This window comes from Elgaria multicarinata, chromosome 19 (assembly GCF_023053635.1).
Source record: "Elgaria multicarinata webbii isolate HBS135686 ecotype San Diego chromosome 19, rElgMul1.1.pri, whole genome shotgun sequence".
Taxonomy (NCBI): Eukaryota; Metazoa; Chordata; class Lepidosauria; order Squamata; family Anguidae; genus Elgaria; species Elgaria multicarinata.
In genome coordinates this window covers 13,690,354-13,713,104 of record NC_086189.1, presented here as the reverse complement: position 1 = coordinate 13,713,104, position 22,751 = coordinate 13,690,354, and the positions used below count along the sequence as shown (strand labels likewise).

The following is a 22,751-nucleotide window of genomic DNA, read 5'->3' as shown; positions in this document are numbered from 1 at the left end:
TGAAGTACATGTCAAGCAAGGAGCAGCACGGATATCTCATAAATAAAAAAGGAAGCCTTTTAAATGATTCTATATATAGACCCAGCCCCCTTTCACAAATCCAGGTAAGAAGCACAGCATGACATTTCACCCGCTCTACGAAGTTCGCCCAAAGCAGAGGTCTCCACGCCAGGAATATTTTTAAACCTGTAAAAAGCGGCAATTATGCGCTGAAATAGATTGTTTTTTTCCAGCTTTGACCACCCAGAAGACGCCTTTGATGCTGAAGCGATCACCTGCGCTCCGCTTCTTTGTAGTCGGGCAAAATGTATTTCTTGTGCATTTGTTTAATTTAACATGGTTGCATCCTGTCCTTCCCCCAAGGAGCTCAAAAAAGCTTTTATCATTCTTCCCCATGTCCCGGCCTCCCTCTTTTATCCTGACAACAACCCTGTGAGGTAGGTTAGGTTGAGAGGACATACTGGGCACCAACGACTGAACGTGGATATGGAGTCTTCCTAGTCCAACACTTTAATCCAGTTTTCCTCAACTTGGTGACCTCCAGGTATTTTGGGACTATTTGGGGGCTGCAACTCCTAGAATTCCTGACTATTCCTTGACCAATTGATGGGAGTTGGTTTAAAAGAGCTGGAGGGGGAAGGCTGCTTTAACCACTACACCACTCAGGTGCTTGCGGACCCACAAACCGCTGCTCCCTTCCCTGCCTCCTTTCTAGTCTTTAACCTTTGCACATCCCATGCTGTTCTCTCCTTTCCGGTGTTCCCATCACTCTCCGAACAAGACTGCTTTATACAGAGTCAGAGCATTGGTTCATTAAGATCAGCATTATCTACTCAGACTGGTGGCAATTTCCCAGCCCTGAGCTGGAAAGGAGGACAGGGCTGTATTGAAAAGGGAATTTCAGCAGGTGTCATTTGTATGCATGCAGCCCCTGGTGAAATTCCCCCTTCATCATAACAGTTAAAGCTGCAGGAGCCCTGCCCTCTTTGGTATGTAGTCAAGAGGGCAGGACTCCTGCAATTTTAACTATTGTGATGAAGAGGGAGTTTCACCAGGTACTGCATGCATACAAATGACACCTGCTGAAATTTCCTTTTCTATACAACTGCTAAAGATACGGGAGCCCTGTTCTCCTTTTCATATGGCCACCTTAGCTCAGGGCTGGGAAATTGTTTGTGACTGGAATGTAGAAGCAGTTGTAAACCGTGGGGTGTGGTGGGCAGGGGATGGGGGTAAGAAATGTTAATTGCATGCTTCACAACTGAAGTAATACTAGGGTGACCACATGGACAGGAGGACAGGGCTCCTTTATCTTTAACAGTTGTATAGAAAAAGGGGGATTTCAGCAGGTGTCATTTGTATGCATGCAGCACCTGGTGAAATGCCCTCTTCATCACAACAGTTAAAGATGCAGGAGCTATACTAGAGTGACCAGATACAAAAGAGGGCAGGGCTCCTGCAGCTTTAACTGTTGCAATGAAGAGGGGATTTCACCAGGGGCTGCATGCATACAAATGACACCTGCTGAAATTCCCTTTTCAATACAACTGTTAAAGATACAGGGGCCCTGTCCTCCTTTTCCTATGGTCACCCTATCTGAAGCAGAGATCCTCATTTCTGAGATCCATTTAACTGGCGATGCCGGAGTTCGAACCTGGAATCTTCTGCATGCAAAACAGGGTCTCTTCCACGGTGCTACGAGCTCTAACCAGAAGGGAAATCAAGACGCGAAACTGGACTGTGCTGACTGCAAGGTCAACCTTCCGATATATTTATACAGCACATAAAAATTAAGCGTGGCTTCATTTTGTTTTGGTTCCTTTTAGTTTTGTTTACCAAGCATAGATTCAATGAACCTGCTAAATCAGATCTCAGTTGATTTAGGGAAGTAGATCCCCTGCCCCCGAAAACCCGTATTGCCAAATAAGACAACACCAAGGGTGCAATGCATGTTTACTCAAGAGCAAGTACTACCAAGTTCAGCACTGCAGAGGACGGCAGCCGAGGGCAGGTGAACAAAGGTGGCCGGTCCATTGAATTGCTCATTCAACCTATATTATCCTGATGCTGAATTTAAAATCCTCACTGTTCATCCCGAACAGAGTGCCACGCCAGTGAATAAATTATCTCCTTAAAAACCTCAAAGGGGAAATAAAATGTAAAGCATATTTTGAAAGTACACACAGAAGGAACATCGCGTACCAAAAAATGAGGAGCTGCTGAATTTCAACTCATGCAGCAAACTAAGGGGACCGAAGGTGGGCAGAGGGGTGTTATCTGACTGCCCTTGCTTGAGGAACTAATCCTTGCCACCATCAACTAAATTTTATTTATTTATTTATTACATTTTTATACCGCCCAATAACCGAAGCTCTCTGGGCGGTTCACAAAAATGAAAACCATGAAGAACATAAATAACACAACCAACAGTCTAAAAACACCAATACAAAATACAGTATAAAAAGCACAACCAGGATAAAACCACGCCGCAGAAGTTGATATAAGATTAAAATACAGAATTAAAACAGTAAAATTTAAATGTAAGTTAGAATTAGTTGTTAAAAGACTGAGAGAATAAAAAGGTCTTCAACTGGCGACGAAAGGAATACAGTGCAGGTGCCAGGCGGACCTCTGTAGGGAGCTCGTTCCAGAGCCGGGGTGCCACAGCAGAGAAGGCCCTGCTCCTAGTAGCCACCTGCCTCACTTCCTTTGGCAGGGGCTCGCGGAGAAAGACCCCTGTGGATGATCTTAAAGTCTGGGCGGGTACATATGGGAGGAGGCGTTCCTTCAAATGGCTGGATGCGAATAATCATCATTCAGAAATGTGTTCAATCGTGCTTACTCCCTAGTAGAGGAGTGCACAGAGGATTTGGCCTACCACTCCCATCATCCCTCACGACTGGCTTTTCTGCCTAAGGCTGCTAGGATTTGTAGGCCAAAACATCTGGAGGGCCACAAGCTGCCCTCATCTAAGGACGGCAGTCGAAAGCATATAATGCACAGACAGGCAACAGTAAACACCTCCGATAATTCTGCCAATTTACCTGCCAAATCAGATAAACTGTGGAGTGAGGGAGAAACCAAGGTAAATGCAAGGTGACGTTTTTGAAGCCTTACGTAACTACTGACCGCAAAAGTTCTGGCTTTGGCTGACTAAAATGGGGCCTCCCTAGTCGTAGGCTCAACTGAGCTGTTAAGGAATATTCATGAACATCGCAGCAATTCAGAGGTTTAAAATAAATAAAAACGGACAGTGCACAAAACCTAGGCACAGGTTTTGGGTGGGTGGGGTGTGTTGCAGGTTAATAGAGGAGCGGGTAGGTTCCACTACTGAAGGGCAGATCAATCATTATACTCCGTCTGAGAATATGGTGTGAGTGTGCCTGTAGCAAGCGCTTTTCTCTCTCTTTCTACCATCCCGGTCTCTCTTTTTCTCTCTCTTTCTCCCCACCCAGTGGGCCGATAGCAGATGGATAGATGGCTCTCGCCAGAGGTCTGGACTTGCAGAGGGATTCTGAAATTAGGATGAGAGTCACAGGTCGCCCACCCTCGACACAGATGTCCTGCACCACATTCCAAGGCAGAAGGGCCAACAACTGAAGCCACTTCTGCCGTCTAAAACCACCCACTGTAACCAGTAGAGGAGGGAGCTCAGTCCTGCTGTCCACATTTCCATCGTGGGAAATGATTCCAACTGGAACTCTGGCAATGACTTTGCATTGAGTCGCTGTAATTGTTTTGGCAAACAGTGGTTTCATTTCGCCACCCCGAGCAGGCCAAGGGAAAGGCGTCCAATATAAATGTAAAAATATATATTCCAATCCAATCAGCCTCTGCTTAAATACCTTAAAGGAGCCCTCTCCCAACCTCCTGAGGCGGTTCGATCCATCGTTCCACTAGCAAGTTTCACCTACTGTTTGACCAAAATTTGCTGCCCTGCAATTTCCACCCCTTGGTTCTAGTTCCTCTGGAGCAACCGAGAACAAGGGGCAATCTTCACGGCGCTGAGTTGGTGCCACATTCCCCCAAAACTCCACACTTTCGCCTCTGCGGGGTTGCGCCAGATAATTCCCACACCAAGGAGCAAGTGTGGATGCCTCAGCGGTCCTCTGCACCCCCCCCCCCGAGACTAGGGTGAGGGGAAGGAGGAGGCGATGGCAGTGGCTGCAGCAGCAGCTGGAGGGGGGGGATAATTTATTTTATATATTTTATATTTACTGTTGTTCCCCGCCTCAATCAAAATGGAGAGGTGGGTAAGAAATAAATATTATTATTATTATTTTAAAAGGAGGCAGTGGCAGCAGCTCAGAGGAAGAAATTGAACTCTTCTCCCCACAGCAAGGCGGTATGGGGCGTTCCAGCATCCATTCTGCTTGGCTGCCCGCTGCCCCCTGGCTCAGGTGGACGGCGCCGAATTAGGGGTCGCCATCTGCCAGGAACGCCTCCGGAGCGCCTCCGGAATGAGGACAGGCCGGCATGAGAACCGGGCTGCCTCCACTCTGGCTGGAAAATTTGGGTTAAGTCCCCGACCTTTCAGCAGTACATCTTTGGCTCTTTGCCCCGGGGTGGCTTTGAATCTGCGGCTGCGTCATCTAACTGACGCTGCACCGATTCGGAGACAACCCGGGGCAAAGAAGACGTCAAGCCAGCCCCCAAGCCTGCTCCATTTTCTTCATGACAGCCTTTCAGATATTCGAAGACAGCTATCACGTCTCCCCTTGGCCTTCTCTTCAATCTTTACAGACCCGGCGTTCACCTTTAACCCCATTTTGACAGAAAACGTGGTGGAACAGTTTCAGTGCTGGATTCAGGTTCAAATCCCCACTCAGGCATTTTTTCTACCTAGAAGATATTATCAGATGCTTGGTTTTACAGTTCTCAAAACTGCGAATTTGTGTCTGCAGAGATCACAGTCCCATTGTGCCTTTGCAAATCTATGTACACAGAATCAACCCCTTACCTCTTAAGTGCAAAGTTTCAAACAATTCAATGAATAGAGTGCACTTTTTTGGGGGGGGGGAGTCACATGATTAAATCGAGTCTTTCTCAGTAGTGATTTAAATCGTGATTTAAATCAAATCCAGCCTGGTCGTGAAGGAGTGTGAGGGCCTTGCTAGAAGTAGCGCAGGCTGTCGCTATCCACACGTCGACGTGACGGGGTAAAGGAAAGCCCTGTTGCGTAGGCCATTTTGTTTTATATCTTAAAGGGGCCATGTGCGCAGGAGTGCATCAACGATAAAGGTAGGGTTTTTTTTTAAAGGGTTCCCCGCTCCCCCCGATTCCCTCCCCCGGCTGCAATCCCCCCCCCACCAGTGATTTCCGATCCCCCCCACCCACAATCTCCGTTCCCCCCCCACGCCCGCGATCCCTTGCCCATGATCTCCGTTTCCCCCCTTGGCTCCAATTCCCCTCTCCCTACTGGCTCCAATTTCCCCCCCCCCCCCGTCACCCCACCGTGCCCTGATGGCCACAGAGCTCCTGTGGAGCGTGGAGCGCAATCCGCCGCTTTCCCCAGCTACTCGCAAGTAAATGCGGTAGCCGTGAAAAGCGGGGGAACGGGCTAGACGCCCACAGTCTCGGGCTCAGCCTGAGACCGTGGGAAATACCGGGCCACAAGTGGTGCCGGTTATCCCCGGGGCCAGGGAGGTTTGACCCCTGCCTGAGCCCGGCATCCCCTGTGCGTCATCTGGACGCACAGGGACGAGCCCGGGCCTCGCACCGGGCTAACCCCTCGTCTAGCAAAGACCTGAGAATCTGCAATTGCCAAAGCTCTCTGTCCTTCAGAACTATTGCAATTAACGGAGCTCTGCCATCAATAACGTCTAGTCACCCTCCATTCCTCCATGAATTTTTGTCTTGCATCTTCCCCCTTTTCTTCAAAGAAAATGGTCAGCATGGGAATCATTTTCTGCCCCTGCCCCACCAGTTGGAAACCAATCCAACAACACCAAGGCTACAAGCATGAGAGGAGAACTGGATTTCCAAAAAACACAAGCAAAAAATGTGCTCTCACTAAATCCTCTCCTCGTTCTAAAGTACTGGCCCACTTCCTATTGCGTAGGGCACACAACACCTTGTAAATGTCATCTGCTAGGTGTTTTCCTCTTTTCCCAATAATTTCGCAATAACCTGTTGGAAACCCGTTGCTTTATTAATTTATTTATTACATTTTTATACTGCCCAATAGCCGAAGCTCTCTGGGCGGTTCACAAAAATTAAAACCATGAAAAGCATAATAAAACAACCAACAGTCCAAAAACACGAATACAAAATACAATATAAAAAGCACAACCAGCATAAAACCACACAGCAGAAATTGATATAGATTTAAATATGGAATTAAAACAGGAAAATTTAAATTTAAGTTAAATTAGGTGTTAAAATACTGAGAAAATAAAAAGGTCTTCAGCTGGCGATGGAAGGAATACAGTGTAGGCGCCAGGCGAACCTCTCTGGGGAGCTTGTTCCACAGCCAGGGTGCCACAGCAGAGAAGGCCCTCCTCCTGGTAGCCACCTGCCTCACTTCCTTTGGCAGGGGCTCATGGAGAAGGACCCCTGTGGATGACCTTAGGGTCCGGGCAGGTACAGATGGGAGGAGGCGTTCCTTCAGATAGCCTGGCCCCAAGCCGTTTAGGGCTTTGTATGTAAGTACCAGCAAATACCATCTGCAAATAATGCAATTTTTCACTCTCCAAAACAAAAAACGCCATCCCTGCTCTATGTCGGGGTTGTATATTCTGAGTTGGACGTCTTCTTTTGCCCTTCAAGGTCCAATAAATAAATATCTGCGGGTTCAATTAGCAATGCTGACACATTCCTCCTTCCCACCCCAACAGGCCCAGCAATCCCTTCCCGTCACCGTCTTTCACAGCGCCCTTAAAAGTGCTGGAATGTCAGGAAAGATTGTCTAACACATAATATATTGCCGTTGGCCATGGCAGGGCTTGGTTCCTCTGTGTGTGTGTGTGTGTGTGTATGTGTGTGTGTGTTGCGTGAAGTTCAGCCGGCACGACCCAACTGGAGCCTGCAAGCTGTTGGAATGAAGACGGATCAAAAACACAATCAAATTTTAGCCTATTTGGCTCAGACGCTCGTTCTCTGGCGCTGTTCCGTCGACGGGACTGGCATTTCAAACGGTGTACTTTCAGAGGTGCCAAACGTCCTCGCTTTAAAGGATGCTCTGACTTCTTTTCTAGAAGAGGGAAGGCCAAACAGATCTTCCCTCTTTTCTAGAAGAGGGAAGGCCACAGAAGATCTGGCCTTCTGTGAAACTTTTTTTTTCTGGTTTGCAATGTTTTTGCTCTATGCTAGAAGACCGGGCTGAAGAAACTCTTTCAGCCCAAGGGCCAAATTCCATTTCAGATAAGCCCTTGAGGGCCGCATTTCAATAGTGGGCGGGCTGAAGGCAAAAGGGGCGGGGCCAAAGACAAACAAACAAACAAACAACACCCCCCTCCCTGCATATTTTAGCTGAAAGCTCTTAGTACCAATAACTACGCCTTAGGGGAGGCATTTCAACCTTTTAGGATTGGGGAGGCATGATAGAACAGAATCTGCCTGCTACCAGCTCACTCACACGCCTGGATGCAATTCCTGGCTGCCGGTGATGACCAGGTGAATCCTTAAATATACTCCATTAGCCCCATCCAGCCTGGCTAGTGGTCCAGGCTGATGGGACTTTTAGTCCAAAGTGTCTGGAGGGCTCCAGGCTGGAGAAGGTGGTTTTAGGCTTTCGTGGTAAGGAAGATGCTCTAAGCCATTGTTGAGTTTAGTTGGTCTTTCCTGCATCCTTCCCAGATCTACAGTCAGGGGGCTGTCTTTATGGTGGCGGGTCGCTGTTGTGGTAACTGTCGTGTTTCTCAGGAAACTCTTGCTTTCGATGGGAGGCAAATGGCGAGGCTTGCTAAGTAATCTACAAAGCTATATATTAACATTTAAAGCCCTAAACGGCTTGGGGCCAGGCTATCTGAAGGAACACTTCCTCCCGTATGTACCTGCCCAGACCCTAAGGTCATCCTAAGGGGTCCTTCTCCGTGAGCCCCTGACAAAGGAAGTGAGGCAGGTGGCTACCAGGAGCAGGGCCTTCTCTGCTGTGGCACCCCGGCTGTGGAATGAGCTCCCTAAGGAGGTTCGCTTGGCACCTACCTTTTTATTCTCCCAGCATTTTAACAGTGTATAAATAAATTTTAACTTGGTGTTTTAAATTTGTAATTTTGCATTGCTGCTGTTTTTATCTAGTTGAGCTTTTATATTGTATTTTATATTATGGTTTTATACTGTTGTTTTATACTTTGAATGGTTTTAATTTTTGTGAACCGCCCACAGAGCTCCGGCTATTGGGCGGTATAGAAATGTAATAAATAAATAAATAAATAAATAAGCCAGACAACTGTCTGCTCAAGAAGAATAGGAATGCTTTTCTCAAATGCCCGTAACTTCAGAGAGCCTGGTGCGGAGGCAGGTTCTGGCACAATCCTAGTTGGACTGACTTTCTCACGCCTTCCTTCCGCTCTGTGCATTTTAGCTTCCGGCGGACCCTAGCATCAGCTAGCTTGTAGCGGCGCTCTCCTCCGGAAGAAAGCTCACTTCCCACTGAGTGTGTAGGATTTGGCCTTGAGGAGATAAGCTCTGGATTGGGCTGACTCCCAGCTGGGGAATCACCCGTGAGAGCTTCCTCCCCCACTGGTACAGGCTGGCTGGCGTCTGGCGCTACGTCTTCTAGTTCTGAATCTGATTCTGATTGATTACCTGAAGCACCTTCTCCCAAAACAGGGGCAGTAGGGTTAGACATGACAGTAACTGAAACCCTGCACTTTCACTGCTGCAGGGGGAGCACCGGCTAATCCCCACGCAGCAGCAAAACTGCCAATCAGAGGTTGCCGTCCACCCTGCCTCCACTGCGACCTTGGACCAGCGACAGACAGCAGATGTGCCATCCTCACTGCACTTCAGACAAAAAAGTCAAATTAAGTCCCCGACTTTTTTGCTTCAGAGCTTCTGGAAAAAGCCCCGGGATGGCTGTGCGGTGGCTGCTGCATCGTATAATGGACACCGTGCTGCCGCGCACCCACCCCAAGGTTTTCGGCAAGTAAACACAGCCCCCAGGTCTCCTGGAAACGATTAGGTGAACTGAAGAGCAAACACTCCAAATTTCACTTGTCTTCAAGCAAACACCCCCTGAAATCCTACAGAATTAATCTGGCTCTGCGGTTGATGAATGTAGATGCCATCAGGAAAAGAAAACCATTCAGAAAATGTAATCACACGTCTCCAGAGCTATAACAGAGAAACATAAAACAGAATATTTCTCAGTTCCCTGAAATGTAATGAATTTTGATGCAGCCTCACCATTTGCCGTGAGACACATTAGATATCAACAAAATAAAAGGTTATTTCATCTGGAGCAATTATATCCACGCGCCCCCTCCCTCTGGCAACTAACCCGCCCCCACTCTCTAGGGCCAGAACAAGGAGCTGAATAAATCATTACGGAGTTGAATATGCAAAATGCATCTCTGGCATCAGCTTGATGGAAAGGCTCTTAAAAGTTCTTCTCGTCCCATTTTGCAATATGCTAAGCTCATCTTGGGGAACATATATTTTCACTTTCTGTTGCAGGGTTCCGTCGCCAAACACTTACTCTGTCGATTGAGCAAGGTGGGGTGTGTGGGGAGGGGATTCATGAAACTGGCAAAATCAAATACTTCTTCACACAACAGCACATAGTCCAAATATGGGATTTTGCTACTACAAAGGGTAGTGACGGCCACTATTTGGGCAGCTTTAAACGGGGACTAGGTCAATGGCTACTAATTATGATGGAGATATGTTACCTCCAGTATCAGGGGCAGTATTCATAGCGTCACAGAATCACAGAATAGTATGGCCACTGAGTTCAACCCCCTGCTCAATGCAGGAATCCACCTTAAAGCATCCCTGACAGATGGCTGTCCAGCTGCCTCTTGAAGGCCTCTAGGGTGGGAGAGCCCACCACCTCCCTAAGTAACTGGTTCCATTGTCATACTGCTCTAACAGTCAGGAAGTTTCTCCTGATGTCCAGCCGGAATCCATCTTCCTGTCACTTGAGCCCATTATTCTGTTGTCCTGCACTCCAGGAGGATCAAGAAGAGATCCTGGCCCTCCTCTGTGTGACGACCTTTCAAGGCCTTGCAGAGTGTGATCATGTCTCCCCTCCCCAGATTCTACAACTGGACTTCAGCCCTGCTTCTTATGAGTGGGTCAGCGCTGCTCTTGTGTGTCTGCAACTGCAGCAGACCAAGTTTCTAGACCAGTTTGTTGTCAAGCTGTGTGCCAGGGCCCGCTAGGACACCTCAAGAGAGCAGCTCGTGTGGGATGAGAAGTTAAAGAATGGAAGTCTTCTGTGAGCCCTCAAAGGACCAACAGGCATTAGAGGTTGCCCGCTCTCCCTCTCTGTGCGTGCATGATTTAGCGCCCTGGTCTTCCAATCCGTGTCCACTGGGGAGGCGGCTCCGTCAGGAGCGATTAGGACATTCAATCCCTCACAACACACTAGCACCCTCATCACATGCAGAGGGCTTTTGAAATTAGGCTGAGGGCTGCCTGTGGGAACTTAGGTTGCCCACACCCGCTCACGCCGGCTGGGGATGATAGGAATTGTAGTCCAACGCAGCCGGGGAACACCAGGTTGGGCAAGGCTGCTCTAGAAGGAAGCCGCCCCCTTGTGCCTTTGCTTGGGTAACCCCTCTGGGCTTGCTGCGCGGCAGGCTTGCACAGAAAGGGTACTTTCCGTGGCTCATCTTAAGGGGAAGGGATTGTAGCTCAGGAGAGGAGTGCCTGCTTTGCTGGTAGAAGGCCCCCAGCTTCATCACCAGGGCTGTCAGGTAAAAGGATCAGGAAGCTGCCGCCTTCCGCCCAAAACCCTTCAGAGGACACACTGCTGGTATAAGGCACGCTTCCAAGGTTTGTGTCTCTTACTCTTCCATAGGCTTGAAATGCTTGACTTAGACCTTGCTTCTGCCTGGGCCCCGGTTCCCTCGGAAGTAATCCGGCAGTGGGCAGGGTCCAAGTCAAAAATGGGCCGGAGAGCCCCATGTCTCTCTCTCTCTCTCTCTTTCTGCCACCCTCTTCTTCCCTGCTCCCAGGGGAAGGACAGGTTGCTATTGCCGGAGGCCTGAGTGGGTCCCTTGCAAAGGGACCTTCTTCCCTTTCCACCCTTCCATTTTACTTCCCTTTGCCCGTTTCTCCTCCTTTTCTTCCAGGCTCCCCCCAGCCACAAGAAACCAGGCTGAAGGCCAGATACAACCCACAGGTTGTGGATTCTACACCATTGACTTAGAAAGTATGAAAGGTTAAGGGTGCTAAAACAAATATGTATTCCTCTTATATCCAGCTCTTATACGGGGCTCCCACAGATCTTCCGGAAATCACTCACTTGTGTGTGTGTGTGTGTGTGTGAGACACACAAAATCATACCATGAGTAGAAGATTCACAACTCTAACCATGAATAGTTACAGATGGTACCCAAGGGGGCAGGACAGCGGATGCCCCAAACCTGTCTTACAGTTCTCCAGTAAGGACAGAAAGGCCCCATTTAGAAAACACCTTAAACCACGGCTTTAACGATGGTGGTTAAGCAAGAAATATGGGCTGTGTTCAGAAGACACCTTAAACCACAACTTTAACCACGGTGAATAAGGCAAAAAGCTTTATTCACCATGGTTAAAGCCGTGGTTTAAGGTGTCTTCTGAACACAGGCTAGCTTGCTGGCTTCACCACCGTGGGTAAAGCCGTGGTTTAAGGTGTCTTCTGAACACAGGCTAGCTTGCTGGCTTCACCACCGTGGTTAAAGCCATGGTTTAAGGTGTCTTCTGAATGGGGCCGGTATGATACTGTTTGGACTTAGAGCTCATACAAGTGACACGCAGCCACTTGTGGTCCACCACGAGTGCCCAGTGCCCCTGTTGCCGATTACCTGATTGTACTGGGGAAGAAGAAAGCTTACGAGGAGACTCTCCCCCTACGCTCCTAATTGCTGATGGCAGCACGCGGTCTTTTCCATTTAAATGGTGCGCCTCCTTCCCCCAGCTGATTGACAGGTGGGAGGTGCAACGTACCTGCAGCACGCAGGGAGGGGAGGTTTAAACCCCTGCTGGCTGACATCGGGGGGGGGGGAATGTGTGTGCCATGCACACAGGTGCAACCCCCAACCTAAATGGGGCCCACGGGGCAAAACGGTTGCCCTCCCTGGTCTTAGAGACAGCTGCTTACAGCTGCCTGTGCAACAAAGTGCCCAGCAAAGACAACTACTCAGAGGGCAGGTCGCGGGGTTCGGCCCTCCCCAGCCTTTTTATATCTGCTTGAACACAAGCAGCTCCACTCAGGCGTCATCGAGGCCCAAGCAAAAAGACAAGCACGAACAAAGCCTCTCGACAGATCTACTTTGTTCCTGCACAATCTGAAGACACCGAAAAGGACCCGCTTCCCGCCAGCAGAGCTGCTGTGTGTGTGTGTGATATCACAGAGGGAGCAGGGCTGGCCGTTTCGTAAGGCATATGTTTCTGGTTACTCGCCGCTTTGTTATCCCCCGGGGGCTTTGCCCTGCACCAGGTCTGCCGGTTCGCGAGGCACCGAGGAAGAGCAGCTGCAGGCAGGAGCCAGCTTTGCAAGTCAACGTCAGAAGGAGAAGAGCCTGGCTCTGCCTTTCTGTGCGGAGAAGCTGGGCCTTCTTTGCAGCAGCCATGCCAGAAGGCGAGGCGCAGCGGTCGCTTCCGACTGAACATTCTGGATGCCATTACGGCACAGGTGGGCAACTGGTGCCCCTCGGCCCAATTCCATGCAGGTAACAGCGAGGGGGAAGGGAAAAAGAGAGGGGCACTTTTGGTTCTGGCCCTACTCATCCCTGGCTAGCATCCCCCAACAGGGAAAAGAAGGGTTCTTACTCTGCATTAAGGGCAGCAGAGCAGGAGACAGACAGATCTGGCCCTGGGACATAAGCCTCCGGGAAGCTTACAGGAAGGGGTGAAAGCATGTCCGTCCCTCATTGCTTTCTCCTGTCAGGGATACAAGGTACGGCCATGCGGACTTGCAGTTTTAGCTAAGATTTAATTAGAAGTAGTCTGGAAGGCTTTGGGGCCTGGTCGGCCTTTGGGATGTTACAATCTCTGTGAATTGATCTCTGTCAGAGTTTTAGGAGTGCTTCTACTCCCCGAAGGGAGTAGTTGCTTGCCTCGGCCTTGGCAAGAAACTGTCTGTAAGAAATTCATAGAGAAAAGGTGGGGGGGGGTTGCAGAAGGGTCACCCAGATTGAAGCGCCATCTTGGTGGGCTGAGCAGTGCCGTCCTGCTTGGACAAGGGCATTGCTGAAAGGCCAAAGCCCCTGTCTGTCAAGTGGTCTGGAAGAGGCCTCCGCCTCCCTTTTTAAGTTGGTGCAAAAGCAAGGAGTCTTCGCTAGGAACACCTGGGCTACATTCCCGGTGCTTTAAGGTGGATTCCTGCATTGAGCAGGGGGATGGACTCGATGGCCTTATAAACCCCTTCCAACTCGATAACCTCCCTCTTTGGATCCATCATCATCTGAGACTTGGGGGGGGGGGCACGGCACATGCTCCCTCTTAAGTGGAACTTTGGATTACTAATAACTCGCCATGAAAAGTACTGTGAGGCTTTTCAACGGCTTGAACTCTCGTTTCCAGTGTGGGTTTGTCGGCAGCTCAGGGCACTGGCAGACTGGGTGTGATTTATGACTGTTGGACCTACATGTGAATTCTGTGCCTGGCCAATGGTGGGTCACTCCAGTGGCAACTACGCATACACACACGAGTAAAGCAGAAAGATAGGGTGGGGAGATGAGAGAAAAGACTGCAAAAATAGCTCTACCCTACAGATTTATACCAGGAGAAGGAACGAGGTTAAATCAGGACATGGATAGTATGACTATGCCCCAAGAAACACAACCCAGACTTCACACAGGCATGAGGAACGTGTGGGGCTAGTCCTGCTCCTTCCACAATGCACACGCTGGCCATGTTCTCCAGCCAATGTGCAATCAGCCAGTCTGAAGTGATTCCTACATGGGGCAGGCACTTTGCCCAACCAAGGTTCCCAACCCTATGTTGGAACCCCTACGCATGCAGAAGGCAGTCATTTGCAAATCGGTGCCATCATGTATTTGTTCGTTTATTGATTTCTGGTGTTTATATGCGACCTACAGCAAAACATTCCCAGGGTGGCTCGTGCAATAAAACAAGTGAAAAACAATGATACATTTTACAGTAAAGATTGAAAAGGCCTCTAAAAAGCCTGGAAGAAGCCAAATGTCTTTGCTCAGCACAGAAAAGACAAGTGGGGATGCCTTGCAGAGGACATTCCAGAAATGGGGCACCACCACTGAGAAGGCCCTGCCCTCCCATAGTAAAAATAATAACCAACTCACTGCCCCATAGTGGTGGTGCTCAAAAGGCTTTCTCCCTTCACTCTGCGGCAGGGCCGGTCCCCTTTGGGAAACCACGCAATTGATCCTCGGGGAATGGGTGATGACTGGGTGACCCACTAGATCTCACCCTGAAGTATATGCCAAAAAGAACCAAACAAACGCACACAGCTCCACTTGAACCAGGCTAAACCGCCTTTGAAGATGGTTCGGAAGCTGCAGCTTGTGCAAAATGCAGCGGCCAGATTGATAACTGGAACCAGAAGGTTTGAACATATAAGACCGATTCTGGCCTGCTTGCATTGACTACCTATACGTTTCCGAGCCCAATTCAAGGTGCTGGTTTTAACCTATGAAGCCCTACATGTCTTGGGACCGCAATACCTGATGGAACGCCTCTCCCGACATGAACCTACCCGTACACTGCGCTCAACATCTAAGGTCCTCCTCCGAGTGCCTACTCCGAGGGACGCTCAGAGGATGGCAACAAGGGAGAGGGCCTTTTCGGTGGTGGCCCACCGACTGTGGAATGATCTCCCTGACGAGGCTCACCTAGCGCCAACATTGTTATCTTTTCGGCGCCAGGTCAAGACTTTTCTCTTCTCCCAGGCATCTAACAGCATTTAACAACGCTAAGTTTGTTTGTTTTTTAACGGACCCCGGAACTGTTAAACGGATATCGTTGTTTTTATACTGCTGTTTTTATGGTTTTGACAGTTTAAAATTCTGTTCACTTTTTAACATTCACGGTTTTAAGCTTTTGTAAACCGCCTGGAGAGCTTCGGCTATGGGGCGGTGGTATATAAATGCAATAAACAAATAAATCTTGCACGTTTCTTTTTCAAACAAGCAACTGAAGTCAATGGGAAGAAGCAGTGCTGGTTTCTGTCTCAGTCCTTCTCAAACTGCCAGCCCTCACTGTGCCAGATTTAAAATACACGGACGGGTTTAGTCTCCTTGGCTGGGCAGGAGGCTACCAGGCGGCGAACCCTGGATGCACGCAGGGTCTCCGGCACGCAATTCCCATCAGCCACAACCTTGCAATCGTGCGACAGGCAAAAGAGAGAGGGTGTGCGTCCCCCTCCGCCCAACCTCTTCCGAAGCCAACTTGTACAATTCCATTCTAAAATAATTGCTACACACAGTGCAAGAGGGTTTTCCTTCACCCTCCATTCAAAAGTCAAAATGTTCATTTGGTTCCCAAAGGTAAAGAGGCCGGGCCAGGGGGTGGGTGGGAAGGGGGGAGGGAGGCTGGGATGAAAGAAATAGGAATTTCTTTTAAAAAAAAATCAAGGTCCCCCCCTTCTATCTCTCTCTCACATACACACACACCTACCTCAATTTCTGTTCTTCATACCTGACTCAACATCCAGTGGACACAACCAGGGTTTTTTCACCCCAGCCTACTCCCCTCCACATATTTTGGACCACAACTCCCATCAACCCCAGACAGCATGGTCAATAGTCAAGGATGATGGCTGTGTTGTAGCCCAAAACATCTGGAGGAAACTAGGTTGGGAATACAGGTCTCCACCTTTTTATTATTATTATTATTGTGAAGCAACTGTATGCAAATACCTTTCCCCCCACCAAACAGCAAAACCAGGAGAGATCTGTTTATTTATTTATTTTAAACATCTACAGCAGAGAGAGAGAGAGAGATTAAATCCCTATTCAAAACAGACACCTAGCCGGTCACACTTGGCTGTTTCCAAGATTCATCTGTTGTTAACTAGACGGGAAAACAACCCTGAAAAGAACTAACCCAAGAATGGGTAAGTTTGCCGCAGTGAGGCTCTGAGATCATTACAAAAGCCTCTATTTTTTTTTTCCCCGGGCGTGCGGAACGGGACTGCCTTGAAATAAAAGGAAAAAATAAAAACTTACCAGCTCTACCGATCCATAATGCTTTCTGCTGAACTCTCCACGTCTACAACCCAGGTCTTCGGAGACAGAGCTGGAATAGAAGTGCTTCATCAGTAGACATAGCTAACTGGCCCCTCTAAGCTAACCGGGGGGGGGGGGGGGGGGGTGCAGGGGGGTAAGGAAGATTTATTTATTTTTTGAGCTGCTCAGTTCTGGCGAAGGAGCCTTGCAGCATCTGGCTTCATCGCTGCAGGAGACCCTCCTCAAGACATAGGCAACCTCCCGCAGCCATTGCTGCGCTTGCTTTTCTGAATAACAGAGGGGGAAGGGGTGGGCAGGGGAGGGGAGGGGAGGGGGGCAGAGGAGCGAAACGCCCCCTTGATCGGAAGGTTAAAAAAGAAGAAGCGACGATTCAATTAAATATTTAGCCGTGGCATGATGATCGATAGAGAAGGGAGAAGGCAGACGGCGGCTCGTAATTGTATTTATGAGGCTCTTTGCATCTGACCAAAAAGGGAAGAGATCCTGCAGCAGATTGAAATGCCCGGGGGGTGGGTGGGGAGGATGGAGACAGCAGCCCGGCCACCTCCCTCTGTGAAATCTGCTCCTGCACAAGCCACACTGCAATTAACTTTCTTTTTAGGACGTGCACATTTACGACAGTCTCCGTTTCTGCCCCAGAGGAAGGAGAAGGGAGGGAGCTTCACCCCCAAAATGTACAGCCGCCCCAGAAATAGAAGAAGGTCCTTTGCCAGCATTTATCTCTCCCCCCCCCCCCCGCCCTCTTTCTCTGAGTATGGGCAGAGGAATCCTGCCACCTTTTGCTGAAGATCAAGCAACATGGTGGGCAGCACTGTGACTATTTATAGCACTCCCTGGAGTCCCAGACGCTACCGAGGCAGAGACACCGTGCAGTTTACCTGCCTTCAGAGGAGGAGGCCTGTTGCACCGCTGCACGAGTCACAGCGACCCATGGAATGTGAGAGCGAGGCGCACTGCAGCAATCAGAAATTTGGGGGGACTGTTCCTGGAGACTGCCCAAAGCCGCCCGCCCCTCATTTCTGACCATGCCTTGCCCTTTGATTTTAGCTCGCACGGTTCCTTCTCATCGCTCACAACACAACTCTGGCTTCTTGGCTCCGAAAGCGCTGCTGGCCCACTCAAGAACATCACCGCCATCCCACCATCGCCTGCCCCACTTGGCTAAACACCCAACCTGGCCGGCATTCCAGACCTGATGGCCGCTGCCTGGCAGGCTTTAGGCCGATTCACAGCCAACTGGGATGGGGAGCCTTGCTGGGAAAGGCCAGTCAAAGAAGACAGAGACGGCAAAGATGGAGGGACCGGGGAGACATCGGAGCCCAGAGACCATCACGAAGATGAACGCCTCCCAGGGCATCGCTCGTCACCTTCTTGCAAAGTTCGGGATTAATTCAGGGTTTCGGCTAATGTACTAAATTACTTTATTTTTTAAAAATGCCCTTGCTCTCTAAAGAAGGCACCATGGATTATTCTTTCCCGCTCCTCCATTTTAACTTTGCAGCACCCCCCAAAAGGCAAGTGAAGCTGTATGCATGTGGCCCAAGGTGAACTTAAAACAAGCTTCTGTGATCCTAGTCCGACACTCTAACCACTACCCCTTTATTTGTTTGCTCTGTCTCTGAGAGGCAGGGAGGTAATAAGAAGGGGGTATTGCTACGACACAGGGTCTGAACACCAGACCCGGCCGAGGCTACTCCCTGCTCAAGCCAAGCACCACAGCTTGATACGCCTGAGGCAAGGGATAAAGCTCACCTTCCTCCAAACTATGTGGAGAAAGGGGTTTAAATGGAGAAAGGATTATATATATATATATATATATATATATATATATATATATATATATATATCTGCTTAGGTGAATGATTGTCAGAGTGGGTGCTGAATGTGTAAACTTAAGATGATAAATGCCAAACAGGCACGTGGGACTTTTGTGGTAGTTTAAAAACAAAACAATCAAAATTTATTTTTAAAAGTTCACAAGCTTTGTTTCAACTAACAACATTTAAAAACCTTTTTGAAACCTTTCATACAATCCGGTCACTCATTCACATTCGCGCTTTCCTTTTTCTCACACAATCACTCTTGAACTTTCTTTATTCTCAGTATTGATTAATATACATCCACTATGTGCACACCACACCCTAAAGACACCACTCACTACACTGACCCTCAAATTTCCCAGGACTTAAGTACCATAAACACAGAGAGCACTACAGACTCTAAGAGTACCTAACAAGTCTCCCTGAAAAGTTTCTCTGAAAAGAATCCTTCAATCCCCTCAGTCATTCCCTTATATATATCACTCCTCCCCACTCCCAAGACATTCTAATTCCGCAACATTCTAAAAACTACAGACTTACAAACTGCAGACATACATTTGGAATTGACTTGTGGGGTGTAACGCCACAGGTATCATCTTCTCTGATCTTGCTTCATCAAGTCCAACTAGCAATGGAAATGGATGCTTTTCATGGGGGCGGGGGGAGAGAAAGTCCCACTCTCTGACTTTCTACTCCTACCATCTCTCATGAATGATGATGTTGTCCTTTACCAAGGCAAAACCATTGCTCCATCTAGTCCAGTATCGTCTACTCTGTAGCCCTCTGTTTTTTTGCTGGACTCCAAATCCCATCCGCCCCAGCAAGCATGGCTAATGAGTCAGGCAGGGAGGGAGGGTTCCCTAGGTAACTGATTCTATTGTCGTACTGCTCTAACAGTCAGGAAGTTTTTCCTGATCTCCAGCCGGAAGCTGGCTTCCTTTAACTTGATCCCGTTATTCCGTGTCGTGCACTCTGGGAGGATCGAGAAGAGATCCTGGCCCTCCTCTGTGTGACAACCTTTTAAGTAGTGACTCGGCTCTTGAAAACCAGCCTTGCTTATTTTTTAGCCACCAGTAACCACATAAAGTGAGGAAACCATGTGGCAGAATTGGAACACACGGTAGCATTCTAGATGGAACTAATCCGTGTACATGAAATACGGTTTTAGACATTTTCGCTCAAGCAACCTACCCAGACCTGAATTTCCTGGGTATATAAAGGGTCATATGAGAGTAGAACAAAAAAAGCAGAGAATCAGGGGCTTTTGGTGTTTGCTTTTTAATAAATCCTAAAAACATTCGCTTCCCCCCCCCCTTCCCTTTTGTTAAAAAAATTCTTTCTTCCTGCAATCTAATTCTGCGGCTGGGTGTGCTGGTTGCCACAGAAACTAGCCGAGAAATAATTCTGGTTGGATGGACTTCTATTACTGACAAGGTTGCGGGTGGAATTTTAAGCAAAACGGCAGCGAGGAGGTTGGAGGGCCGTGCTTCCCAGCTGCCCATCTCTGAAAGAAAGTTGTGTTGTTTGCACAGGAAGCAGTAATATTGCAGGTGCTGCGGCTGTTAAAGAAAATCAAAGGAAAACACGCACGCACGCACGCACCAAACCCAGAACGTCTTTGCACTGTCATTCATGTGCATTTTTTTTATTAGTTTGAACATCCTTTGGGGTTGGCTTCCTTTCTACCCGCCACACATGCATGCATAAAAGACCCTGTCAGTGATAAGCCGAATCCAGGCACGTGTGGGACGCACTCGGTCATGGCTAAGCCAGAGCGAAGGAGGACGGTGGCTCCCCAGAGAAGTATTTTTTTAAAAACGGTGTTCTGTGGAAACCTGGAATTCTTCAGAGGCCTATTGCAACCTCCATCCATAAGGGCAGACAAGGATCACTGAATCCTTCCTGCATTGTTTGGGGAGGGGGGGGTTGGACTGGAGCATGCTCAGAGGAGGGCAACCAGGATGATCAGGGGTCTGGAAACAAAGCCCTATGAAAAGAGACTGAAAGAACTGGGCATGTTTAGCCTGGAGAAGAGAAGATTGAGGGGAGACATGATAGCACTCTTCAAATACTTGAAAGGTTCCCACACAGAGGAGGGCCAGGATCTCTTCTCGATCCTCCCAGAGTGCAGGACACGGAATAACGGGCTCAATTTATAGGAAGCCAGATTCCGGCTGGACATCAGGAAAAACTTTATGACTGTTAGAGCAGTATGACAATGGAACCAGTTACCTAGGGAGGTTGTGGGCTCTCCCACACTAGAGGCCTTCAGGAGGCAGCTGGACAACCATCTGTCAGGGATGCTTTAGGGTGGATTCCTGCATTGAGCAGGGGGTTGGACTCGATGGCCTTAGAGGCCCCTTCCAACTCTACTATTCTATGATTCTATGAATCACTTGCCTGCTATTTGCCTTCTCCTTCAGGGGAGGGTTGAGTCTGCTCAGTCTTCCCCAACTTGGTGCTCTCCAGCTGTGTTGGACTACAACCCCATCATCCCAGTGGCCACGTTGGCTAGGGGTTACAGGCATTATAGTCCTACACATCTAGGATTGCGCCAGGTGGGGAAAAGCCACTCTAGGCCGCATTCTCCATTCACGTGGGGAAAACTGTGAGGCGCCAAAAAGCTCAGCTGGAGCTCTCTCCTACAAAACGGCCTGAACTGACCCCCCACCCCAGCAAACAGGGGAGGCAGGACCTGGGACGGGTGCTCAAAGCTTTTTAAAAAGTACACATGAAACCTGCAACACAAATGTTGCAGCGTACCCCATAGTCGTGCACAGATCATTCCATTAGGATGTACACCCAGTGGGGTTTTTTTTAAAGGCAAACATTTATTGATTGCTCAATCATAAAGGTCATTATTCTATTCATTTATTTATTAAACACTGTAGATGCTGATTCCCTACTCTGCGTTGGGTTTGCTTGACCGCAGGAGGGCTGTTGCAGGTGAGGGCAGCCAGAGGACCGTTCCTACTGCACCTGGTTCCCTGACTCAATGGCCCCCTAAATTCAGCACTTATTGCTTGAGATATTAGGGTGTGCCTGGGCACACCCGGCACACCCTTTGCGCATGCCTATGGCATACCCTCAGAGTTCCAGCAAGCTACCACGTCTCCTCCCCACAATGTCTGCCTGTGGGGCACTGTGTAAACTGTGAGGGGGGGTCAAGTATGCCGGTTTACCACCACCACGCTTCAGTTGTCTTCTGCACCACCACCACCCCACCTGTTCCAGCTGACACTCAATACTCCATGTCTCCTGGAGGCCATGGGCTTTGGAGGTGAGGGGAGAGAGGGTATTTTGTTAAAAGGTTTATTTGCTTTTTGGTAGTACGGTATGCCTGGGGATTCACTGGAGCATGCAGAGACCTCGCCCTTCTTTCCCAGTGGCCTGGTTTTGGCTCCAGTCCTGCCAATACAGGGGCATCAAGTTCGCTCTTAAAGAGAACAATTGCAAACACAAACACATCACAAAACCCAACGGTTTCGAAGGCAGCGTCGATCTCTCATCCGAATGACAAAAAGAAAATCCGGCCGAAGGATTGCTCGAGAAGAGCCTTCGCCAACCTGGCGCCCTCCAGGCCCGTTGGACTATGACTCCTGTCAGCCTCAACCAGCAGATGAGGGGACTTGCGATGAAACACATCTGGAGGGCATCAGGTGAAAGAGGGGCCCTCTAGGACACGTGATGACACATTCCTGGGGCCCTCCCTCTCCTTTTTGCGGGGGGGGGGGGAGGGGGCCATGGCCCCTCTCAGTCTTACCTGACTCAAGTGCCAGGCAGGATCAGGGAGACTTCAAGCTTGCGGGATTTACTTTGGCTCTGGTCAAAGGCAAACAACTGACAGTCAGATTTTACAGCTGAGGAGCTCTGAGACTAAGACAACTTCCCTGATCCTGGTGGCCTCCAGATGTGCCAGACTACAACTCCCACCATCCACCATGGCCAATCCTCAGGAAAGCTGGGAATCGTAGTCTGATACATCTGGAGGGCATCTGGTTGCAAAGCGCTGACAGAAGGGCTGGCATGGGCATACCGGCTGGGGGATGATGGGAGTCGTAGTCTGATACCTTCGGAAGGCTGGGCAAAGGGATCAAGGACTTGCATAAAACCAGTCCAAGAAAGAGTTCAGTTTAAAACAAACAAACCGTTCAGTTCTACTTGCAATTGTTAAATAACTGGATGTCAGAAACTCTTGCCAACTTACTAGAAATCACCCAGTAGATCCCCATCTATTTTGCTCACCCCACCTGCTCTACTTTGGCTGAGGAGCCTCATAAAAATCCCATCATTCTGTCCTGTGGGAGCTAGCCACCAAAACCAGCAGGATCAGCTAAACCGTGAAGCGGTGTTAGGGGCAAAGCTCCCTCAGGAGGCACAGGGTTAAGCCAACAGAGGCTTTGGGAGAAGTAGAGAGAGGTATACTTTCTCCACCCAACCCTTCCTTCAACATAAACACAAGAGTCAGCTGGCTGTGTGAAGAAGGGAGGGTGTGTGGGGGGGTCCTTTTCCTGTCTAGCTCCGAGAGCAGGCCGAGCGCGAGATGCGTTTTCCAGCTTCAACAATAAAGATGTAATTAAAGGCAGAAAGCGACCCTGCCTGGTAAAAGTAT

At 49.1% G+C, this 22,751-nt stretch overlaps 1 protein-coding gene across 2 annotated transcripts in view; it reads right to left on the bottom strand.

Moving 5' to 3' along the window:
- GARNL3 (GTPase activating Rap/RanGAP domain like 3) overlaps nucleotides 1-22,751 on the bottom strand; it is a 99,222-nt gene that overhangs the window by 54,824 nt on the left and 21,647 nt on the right. For both annotated transcript variants that reach the window (XM_063144844.1, XM_063144845.1), the window contains exon 2: nucleotides 16,299-16,368. In XM_063144844.1, the coding sequence (XP_063000914.1) occupies nucleotides 16,299-16,368 (70 nt within the window). The remainder of the gene's footprint in view (nucleotides 1-16,298; nucleotides 16,369-22,751) is intronic.